This window comes from Corvus cornix, chromosome 1A, assembly GCF_000738735.6.
Source record: "Corvus cornix cornix isolate S_Up_H32 chromosome 1A, ASM73873v5, whole genome shotgun sequence".
Lineage (NCBI taxonomy): Eukaryota > Metazoa > Chordata > Aves > Passeriformes > Corvidae > Corvus > Corvus cornix.
In genome coordinates, this window is record NC_047057.1 from 26,011,455 (window position 1) to 26,022,090 (window position 10,636).

The 10,636-nt window shown below is 35.5% G+C and overlaps 1 protein-coding gene across 1 annotated transcript in view; it reads left to right on the forward strand.

Annotated features, from left to right (window-relative positions):
* The window catches only part of BMT2 (base methyltransferase of 25S rRNA 2 homolog), a 36,265-nt gene extending 27,101 nt beyond the window's left edge, over nt 1-9,164 (forward strand). Inside the window, exons 4-5 of the mRNA XM_039571567.1 lie at nt 1,150-1,264; nt 5,871-9,164. Coding sequence (XP_039427501.1) covers nt 1,150-1,264; nt 5,871-6,500 — 745 coding nt within the window. The 3' untranslated portion in view covers nt 6,501-9,164. The remainder of the gene's footprint in view (nt 1-1,149; nt 1,265-5,870) is intronic.
* The last annotated feature ends 1,472 nt before the right edge of the window (nt 9,165-10,636 follow it).

A 10,636-nucleotide genomic window follows, 5' to 3' on the forward strand; every position in this document is an offset into this window, starting at 1 on the left:
TGAGCCCTTTGTGATTTATGGCTACTAGGATCTGCCTACACAGTATCCAAACTCCTGTTCCAAGTCTGGAAAAATTGTTGCTTTCATCTTCATTCTGAAATCTCACTCCAGTACTGATTGACTTACAGGGCAGCTTCGTAGCATTTGCAGCTTTAACTTAGAGGTAATTTTTGCACTGTTTGCCTTGGTCATGATAGTATTTTGAGAGAAGAATGCCCTGGATATCTTCTATTCCATGTAGAAGCAAAATGCTTAAACTTGGCCTTATTATTTTGCCGAATGCAATGAGACATTTTCTTTTGTTTTTCCAACATCCTTTCTCTGGTAGGTTACTGGGAGTCCAGAAGGAGCCCAGAGAGCCCAACAGTTCTTATTGCTGCTTAGAGGCTTTTTTTCCCTGCAGTATTCCTTACTGCTTTGTTGTTGCTATGAGTACAGGCACGTTGTTTTTGGTTTTACTCTATTGGCCCTGCACATCTGTTTCTGAAAGTTTTTTTGCAGTTCTCTCCAGGGCTGAGCCTTTCCCAGAAAGTGGTATTTTGGAGATGCCAATTGGTTTTGGCTACAGAAACTTGAAGCAAAAAACATTTGCTTTCTGGAAAAGTTATTCTCTTCTCTGTGAAGTCCCTGCGAAAGCTGTGACTTTGTTTGCCTCTGTTAATGGATTTTGGATATTCTAAGATGTTACAAATCATCATGGAATTTTTTTAGATTGCAGCCCTGTAAATGAGGCACTTTATGTAGTTGTTCTCAGTTTCCCTTTTCAGCTCACAAAATTTTAACTCTGGTGTCTAGTGTGACTTCAAAATTAGTAAATACCACAAAAAAAGTTAAGTGAGAAACACAAAACAATATGAGAAAGCCTGTCTAGTGGACACACAATTTCCCATTTTATTTACTTACTACAAGTGCACAAGTTAGTAGTATTACTGGTGCTCTGAACAAAACTCTTCTGCTTGAGGACCATCTGCTTTTACTGACAGAACTTGGTTCTTTGGGTATCTCAGCAACTGAAGTAAGGCATTCACTTCTATTAGTCACTACTGTGGTGTTCTGTGAGAATCTTTTGCATTAGTTATCTGAAATTGTAACTCAGAATGTAGCTTTAAAAGTTACACTTAATAAAACTTAATTCTTGCTGCTCCTTAGGTTTCTTCACTCCTTGGGAAAGATCAGATTACTTGATGTTGGTAGCTGCTTTAATCCATTTCTGAAGTTTGAAGAATTTCTTACAGTTGGCATAGACATTGTTCCAGCTGTTGAGGTATGTAATGTTTGCGGTATTTAATATAAATTTGATCCTCAGATTTTTGGAATGCCTCAAACTGACTGTAAAAAAAGTATGTTTAATACTTATAGGTTTTCTAAATATCTGTTTTAGTAGGAACTAAACACTGCATTCTTTCCTGTGAACAGGCTTTAAGTCCTAGTTGTGTTTTCTTCTAAAAATACGATTTTTTCCCACAGCTATGCCTTTATAATGGCGTTTCTAATCTTGAAATTGGAAAATTTTAGTAGCCATCTTTCAGTGGTATTTCAGATGAGTCCCTGCATCTTAAAAGGTATAAATAACAATTAAGTAGGCTTATCCTTAGGCAAGAACCTCTCAGAAGCTGCATTCACTGACCAAAGGAAATGATCAGTGACTGTATTTGGTGGGTTTTTCTGGGGAGATTTAGTAATCAGCAGTGCACTATAAGGGAGCATTTCTGTTTATTGCTAGAAATATTTTTGAACTTCCACAATCCAGAGGACAAATTTATCAGCTCGTTTGGGGCAAATTGCTTCATTTTCTCTAGGCAGTAGGGTTCTCAAATGCTTTAATTCTGCTGTCATCGTATGTTCTTTGTCTTTTGCTCTTGACCCAATTTCTGTCAGCATTAATTGCATTTATCAACCAGGCAAAAGGATAAGGTGGAATAAAAATTATTAAAAATATACGGAAATACATTTCTGGCAGAAAACAGAAAAGCCTTTGACTATACACACCTTGACTACTTACAGTTAAAAATCAGGCTCTGTTAAAATCTGTGGCCTAAGGTAACCCTCTTTAAAAGTGGAGAGGTGAAAAGAAGTGTACAGGTGAAATAATACCATTAACTGAAAAGTAATGTTCTCTTATTTTTGCTGCAGTGTGATTTACATGCGAAATGCCTGGTCGTTTGTTGTTGTTGTTGTTACCGTGTTCTGTCCTTTAACACCTCATTTGTATTTTTGCATATATGCTGAGAGATACTGAAAGATATTCTTTAAAAATTTGGGTCTGATAAATTGCTTTGAAAAGCAATTCAATGTTAGTTCTGTCTGAAACACAAACTTTGAGTAGATTTCGTCTTGCCTAATTTGAAACACAGGCAGCATGATTGCTTTCCACCACTTTGGAGGCTGTAGGACTGTGTAGGGCTGCTGGGCATGACACAGGAAGTAAAAAAGTCACATGCCACTGAAATGGCAGCCTCTGGCATTTAAAATGGAAATACATGGCAAGTGAATTTCTAGCTATGATATATAGATCCTCAGTGTCTACATCTCAGGTTCTAAGTTCCAATTACAGTCAGTGAAGATCTATTAAAAGCACTTAAACCTAAATACCTGCTGTTTGATGGTGAGGTGAATTGTGTTCTGTATTGACTAATTCTCCAGTGACTATAATGGCAGCCTAGGTACCTAACATTACATGAGTTGAACCTAAACGTTCATTTTTGAGTATGCCTAGTTAACATTTTTCTATCTTCTAATCTGTCGTTCTGTTTTCGTAAGAAAGCTACATTTGTTCTCATGAAAATAAATTTAAATGTACAGTGACCAAAACCACTATTGGTAAAAGTCCTGAAAAAATAACTTCTATGGATTTAATGGAGGAACACAAGCAATTTCTGTGTACTAGCTAGTCCTTTAGATTCTCTCCAAGTACAAATGAACAATGAGATAATTGATTTCTGGTCGTCTGACGTGGTTAGTACCATAGCTTTATGGTAGGAGCTTCCCAGAGTTCTAATGTACATGTGGTTACACACATGCTTGCTCTGAGGCCTGTCTCAGACTCACCAACATCTTTGATTCTCTTGGATGCTTTGGCTTGTTCAGAGTATCTTGAAGCCTGGCTGTGCAAGCATTCTTGGAGGGACAGAGAGTATAGTTTGAGCAGTCAAATGCATCTCCTAGAATAAGCTTAGTCCTACCTGCAGAACAGAATTAATGAGCCCTGATGTACTGAAGATTACTCTACTTAGAGCTGCATCAGCACCATAACCTCTTGAATTAATTTTATCTCTAGGCCAGCAGTTGACTGGGCTGATTTAAGGTTTTTGGAATAAAAGCCAGAGGTTTGTTGTGGTAGTTAATGTCATCTCCTGACCTGAAAAAATTGATCATGATAACTTGTGGTAAAAGCTGAAAGTAAAAGAACTGGTAAAATTTGCTGATTTAGCAGGTTTCTTGGGTGAGATACTAAAGTATCTTTTGAAGTATCTTTATCAAAAGAACCTTTTGAAACAATTTGAAGCACAGAGGCTTCTTACAAAGCCACCTTCTTGAATAACGTTGATTAGAGGATTAAATAATTCTTTCTTTAATAAAAAAAGATTATCCACCTTCATATAGAAATGTTTTGGATATAGACTAGTTGAGTAATACTTCAATTAATTTGGAGGAATAAGAAGGATGTAATTGTGGAAATACTAGGAAAGGAACTGAAATGTTAGTTATGTAACTAAAGGATAAATGTCTTCAAAATTTTTAGAATTTCTGTTTCATATACAGAGAATGCAAACTGTAGATACATGAATATGGAAATATTTCCATTGAAGGATTTTGGGTTTTGAGAGAGAGGGAAACTGCTTACTGAGAAAAGATCAATTATTTTCTTTTGTTAGGCAGCATTCACTCATTTCCAGTGTCCACATGTAAAGTATACTGAGGGAAGGGAAACATATATTATTAGAAGCTAGGAGGATGGAAACTGAGACTGGAGTTTGCAGCAGATGTTGTGTTGGAGTACACATAGTCTGAGACCAAAAAAAAAAAGTGGCTGGAAGGGTACTGGAGTTAAAAATTAGAATATGTATCCCGATACTTGAGGGTCCCTTCCAACTCAGAATATTCTGTGAAATATCTGTGAAAATTATTTACATAGGTAGGATTGTGTTCTTAGGTGTCAGTGGACGCAGTGAGATGTTACTGTTGTTTCAGTGTCTATGAGGAGTTAAACATCAGTTCAAGACTTGGATACCTGAAGTTTAGTAGCAAACTCCAGTTTAGCAGCATCTTTGTCCTAAAGCTGGTTACAGATTCCACTTGAAATATACCTTAGTCCTGAAATTGTCTTTAACATTATTTCTGCATAACTAACTTGTGTTCCTCCACTACTCAGAAATACTTGCAGTCTAAATTGGTTTTTTCAACTGTATATGTGTAACCACTAACTTTTTAAGTCTTGAAGTTTTGAAGTTCTAAGTAAAGTTAGCATGTCGCTCTGAACAATCAGTTTTCAAAATGCTTATTTCTTTTGAAACTTATTAGAGGATATAATGAAATCGCTACAGTTAATTTCCTGTTCTCAGTATTACAGGGAAACAGAATATAGCCCTACAGGTATAATGGTTGCAATTAAAATTTCTTGGTTATAGCCACATAATGCAAGTCTTTTTCTAGATCTTTGCATATTGAAGGCCAAGATTAAAGCTAATGAAAAATAAATCAGATTTTTTTGAACATTGATTATTTTTTGTAATTTTCTGCTTACTCTCAGAAGAGACTGTGATTTTATATGGACAGAAATAACATTCTCTTCTACTTGAATACAATTGTGCATATTAGTTCCTTTATGAATACTCTTGCAATAGTGTTCTAGCAATCTTTTTTGAATATTGCTTCATAAAACACACTATAGATATTTTTATGGTATTAAAATGCAACAGATTTAATTCCACCTTTCAGATGTGTTCCACAGAATGTTTTGTGTCTGCTTTCGTATTTGTTTATCTGTTTAGTGTCTGTCATTCACTGCACATTCTCTAGGCATTAATAAAGAATTTTTGTGGCTATCAGATCACAACATTATCTCTTACTACCTTTTTATATGAAAAGTCAGTCCCAGGTTTTGATATGAAGTGCCAAAACTTTAATTCACTAAAGTACATGCGTTTACTTCTTGAATGCTTTGTGATTAATGATGTTAAGAATTTATTCTCTGTATGTTGTATTGTGATGTCATTTCCAGTCTTTGACAGCTTGAGTGCACAAATGATCAACAGATGATGTGTAGTTCCTTAGCTTTGATAACTGCCCAAATGTGTACCACTACACTTTGCATTTACAGCAAAGTTAAAACATGGATCTACATCACTGCTGCAAAGCAGTCAGTGTGTTGTAGCTTTAAAATGTGTATTGCCTTGTTATTCCTTGTGTCTTTACCAGTAAAAAAAGTGACACTTTTTTCCAAGTGACGAAACTACTGAGGATTTGGATTGTTTTTAAAGAACTGGTAGAAATTCTGAGGTATCAAATTTAGTTTCTAATTACTTATTTCAGGTTTACAAAAACCTATAAAAGGCTTTCAGCACCTGTAAAAACACAAGCAATGTTCTGAATTCTTAAATATTTTGTGAGATAGTTGATTCAATACTTTTTTCTTTTGATGATATTTTTTTAATTAACAGTTCTCTGCTATCAAATCTCTAGTAAAATACTGCACATCTAAAATCTTGCATGCATGTTAAATTTTTCTTTTAGATTGATTGATTTAATAGCAAGAGGAATGTTCAGCAGGCTTGACATTTCTTTAAGGGAATCACTGATTTTTCTGTGGATTTTGGTTGTATTTGCTCTTCTAAACTAACCTTGATGTTCTGTTTCTTTCACTCCACCAGAGCGTATACAAATGTGACTTCCTAAATCTTCAAATTCAGCAACCTCTTCAACTGGCACAAGATGCTATAGATGCCTTTCTTAAGCAACTGAAAAATCCCATTGATTCTCTACCTGGAGAACTGTTCCATGTTGTTGTTTTCTCACTTCTTCTTTCTTACTTTCCATCACCCTATCAACGATGGATATGCTGCAAGAAGGCACATGAACTTCTCGTATTAAATGGCTTATTGCTTGTAATAACTCCTGATTCATCTCATCAGAATCGCCGGGCTATGATGATGAAAAGCTGGAAAATTGCCATAGAGTCCTTGGGTTTTAAACGCTTCAAGTATTCCAAGTTTTCTCACATGCACCTGATGGCATTTAGGAAAACTTCCCTGCAAACAACAAGTGACTTAGTTAGCAGGAACTACCCAGGCATGTTGTATATCCCACAGGATTTCAACACTATAGAGGATGAGGAGTATTCCAACACTGCCTGCTATGTTCGGTCAGACACAGAAGATGAACAGCTAGCTTACGGTTTTATGGAGCTACCTGATGCTCCCTATGACTCAGACTCTGGAGAAAGCCAGTCTAGTTCTATTCCTTTCTATGAGCTAGAAGATCCTATATTGCTTCTAAGTTAATGTAGTCGTTGAAATGCCCTTTCAGTAAAATCTCTTGCTTAACTAATTTTGCTATACTAACATGGGCTCAACACAGAAAAATGGTTTGCATAAAGAAAATGCAAAGGTTTACAGAGTTTGCTATTTTTTTCTACTTTTGAATTTTAAAATTTATTCTTGTATGAAAGTGAAAAAATACAAGTTTTATGCAAATGACTCATGTCATAGCATAAATTGCTGTTACTTTCTTTAGATTTGTATCACTATTCTTTTTTCAAGAAAGGTACCATTCTTTTCTTTAGTGCTGTGAAGTGTGAATTCTATTTAATTTGTTAAATGTTGTTTCAGTATTTTAACTCAGTGTGGTTGAGCTTAAGGCACTGGAGTTGGTGGGCTTCTGAGAAGTGTATGTAGGAAGAAATAATTTGCACTTTAATTAAATGTGCAGATAGGTTAAGACACTTGGTTACAAATGTCCCTTCTTAATTATGGAACAAAACTTTTTTCTTCCAAAATTTGTTTCACTCTGGTTAAGCCCGGGCTGGAGAAACTACAATGCTTGCACATTTGATTTTCTGTTTATTGCAGCCCTCTTGACATAACACCAAAACACAGGAATCTGTTCATCCATAGTTATACATACTGTGTAATTTCATTGCATAAACAGCAATTTCTGAAGAGGCTTTTTCCCCAGAGGAGTATGGTACGTCTAGACAATTATGTTTCACTTCAAAGCTGGAATATGTTTTGCAATTTTATGAGTATACAAGCACTAACATATATCAGTATTTCCCCAACTATGGTGTTCTGTGTTCCCTTCCAACTGTGTTTTTGGGGGACAGGGTGGGTTTTGTCATGTTTTAAAGTAAATTATTTATGCATTTTAGAAAGAAACAACTTTTTCTTGAATTGTCCTTATTTGTAGACCTTCTAAGCTGGCCAGTGACTACAAACTGATTTTGTAAAAAGAAACATAATTGTACAAGTTTTTCAAGGATACACGTATTTGCATAAAGCCATGTAATTCTGACCACAAAATTGAAATTAACATACACTTTTTGTTTGCTGTATTAGGACCTAAAAGTCTTCAGTTAAATAAAAACTCCATAGCTAACTGAAAACTGGTCTGCACTGTAAGGAGAGGAAACATGTATTTTTACATCTATTAAGTTTTTAACTTGTGTAATGAATCTGTGAGTTTTTGCAGAAAAATCAATTCTGCTCAGTGGTTAAAAAAAGAGGATTCATTATTAGTTTAGCTTATATTTCCCTCAATTTAAAAATAATGGCCAGAATTTTCAGATTTTAATATTAGGCTCTTAAATCTATATGTAAGTGCCTAGTAGTAAATGATTTTAACTAGGTGCCACATCATGATTTATTTCTGACTTCTGAAAGTTGGTGAAAAAATACTAATACAGTTTCACAGGTGATTGTGATGAAATATATCTTACACCATATTAAACTGCCACATATTTATAATATGAAAGTTGCTAGATAAATTGAAGTTGTAGTGTGGATTTTACAGTGTTTGCTACAAAAATGAAACTTACTCCTTCCATTGAAGTTTTGCACTGAATGTGTCACAGTCTGACCTACCTGTTTTTCTTTTATAGTATTTTCTACATAGAGCAATTGCATTGGTCCAGCTTACACTCAAATGTGATCTGGACTGTGGTGCTGTATTCTTTAACATAAGCTTTTTGTGTCCCTTCTTGAATTTAAAGCATTCCAAAATACCTAATTCAAATTTGTTATTCAATCTGAATGATAGAGTTATACAAACCAAACAATTCTATTCTGATGTATAAAAAGAAAAAAAGAATTAAGGTTAGACATACAAGAGTCATGGTTCACTTGTTAATTTTTGTTACAGAGAATACATCTCTAATGAAATACACAGTGGCTTCAAAACTGGCTTTAAGTCAGTATTTTCATTAAAATGTTTGTCATTCAAAGCCTTTCTTCCCAATTAACCACTTATTCCAGCAGTGCTCATGTTAAAATATTGCTGCTGTAAATTCAACTGTTTATGGGAAGTTAATATGTGCATTCTTCAAAGTATACCTAATATTTTAACTGATACTTGGTTTAAAAACAAGTAGTACACCATCAAACATATGCATTGGCATTGATTACTGTAAATTGGTTTGTGATTCATATACAAAAAAATGAAATTCAGATCAAGATTATCCCCCAAAATATCTTTTTTATCCTCCTTTTTGGGAGGTCGATGATAACACTGTGGTTAAGGGACCTGAGATTCATAACAGCTTGGTTTTCTTGCTGATCATTCTAAATACCCAAAGTGGGTTTGTTGGTTATTTGGTTTTGTGGGATTTTTTGTGGTTTGGTTTGGTTTGGTTTGTATTGTTTCACAAGGGACAGTAGATTGTGGTGGAGGAGGACAGTGTGATTTACATAAATACTTACACCTCCCTGAATAATAAAGTGGTGAATATCAGGAGTTGTTGTATATTTGGCTTTGGTGCAAGAAGATTATTTCTAGGTTATGAAATATTTGAAAATTATGACTGTGCAAGAGATCTTTCATTCTTAAAGTGCTGGAGAAGAAAAGGAAGAAAATGTGTATTGGCATTTCTGTTGTCTTTTATGTCACTACTTTTGTGAACAAAGCACATTTATTAAAAAAAAATGAAAAACTGAAAACATTTTTAAAAATTCTTTGGGATAGAGCTATTGTGGTTTTTTTTGTTTCTGTACAATCTGTTGATGCTGAAATCCAGTGAAATCAATGCAAAGCTATTTATTTTCAAGGAGATAGTTGTCTTGGGTTTATTTTATAACCCATAACAATGTTCAATTTGGTACTTCAGTTTCAGCTTCTACATCTCAGTTGAGGTCTTTGCTTTTCAGAAGGGTTTTGAAGTTCCTCCAGTTGATTCTGTTATCATATTCCTTTGCCTGCCTGCTTAGCTGTGACCACTTTCCAATGCACTTCCTCTGATCTCTCTCTACATGTTCTTAATTTCTTCTCTAGCGCACTGAAATATTTTTGCAGCACCCATTGTATGTTGCCCCTTTGACGTCATTATTGTATTTTTCTACATTGTGATTCTGAATACTGGAGGTGTTGGGAAAAGGATGGCAGTGGCAAAACCAAATAACTGAAAATTCAAGACTCCTGCTCAGATACAAGTTCTAGGAAGACTGGATTTCAGCAGAACTGAAGTGTGTCCCTAGCACTGCACAGCCTACCTGGTGTATTCTGGTCTCTTAAGAGACAGTGAAGATGAGTAAATATAATTTCACAGCTGTGCTCAGTATTGCTTCCTGCAGATCCTTTCTGCCTTTTTCTGCTTCAGGAAGACTTGCTGACTGACTTTAAAAGTGTGGTCATTCTAAGGCTTTTTAATCATATCTCCATGAATCAGCAGCAGGTTTTCCGCTCGTTTTTCCTCCTTTTTCTATTTCCCTCAATTGTTTTCAACCTGTAGAATAGCAAGGTGTTTTTTTAGAAAGGTTTCATTTCACAAACTTGCACAGAAACTTAGTTGGGTTATTTTAATCTTTTAAGTGAAAGATTCACCAAGAATCTTGAGGAGTATAACAAGATCACGATTGGACTGATACAGTACCACTTAAGTGTTGTCCATGATGCTGGTACAGCTATCTGAAGCATGTGACCCTCACTAGGCAACTGAGATTTCTACCGTAGTGCTTGTTAAAGGAAAACCTGTTAGCTTGTGGATTTTTTTGTTTTGTTGGGCTTTTGTTTGTTTGTTTGGGAGGTTCATTGATTTTGTTTATTGTTGTTTTTAACCCATGTTAATTTTTAGGCCTTTGGGCCAGTTTTACCAAGAGGTGCAATAATTTTGGGAATGACTGAGATTCTTGTGAATCAGTTGTTTGAATAATTGAGTGAGGAAAGACGGGCAAGTTTCGATATTTAGGCTGCCCTAGTGCTTCTTGACTAGGGGCAGAAGGTGCTGGTTGTGATGAAGAATTACAGGAACAAAGGATGCGTCTCCGCAGCAGCCCAGCCCACCTGCAGTTCACAGAGCCCCTGAGCAGCACTCCCCGAGTTTCATTCAAACTCCTCTTGTTTTGCCTCTCTCAGCCATGGCCTAGAGTTACTGTGATCCAGAACCTTCCACGTATTTGCTCACCTGCCTGCGAGTGCCAATTCAAAACGT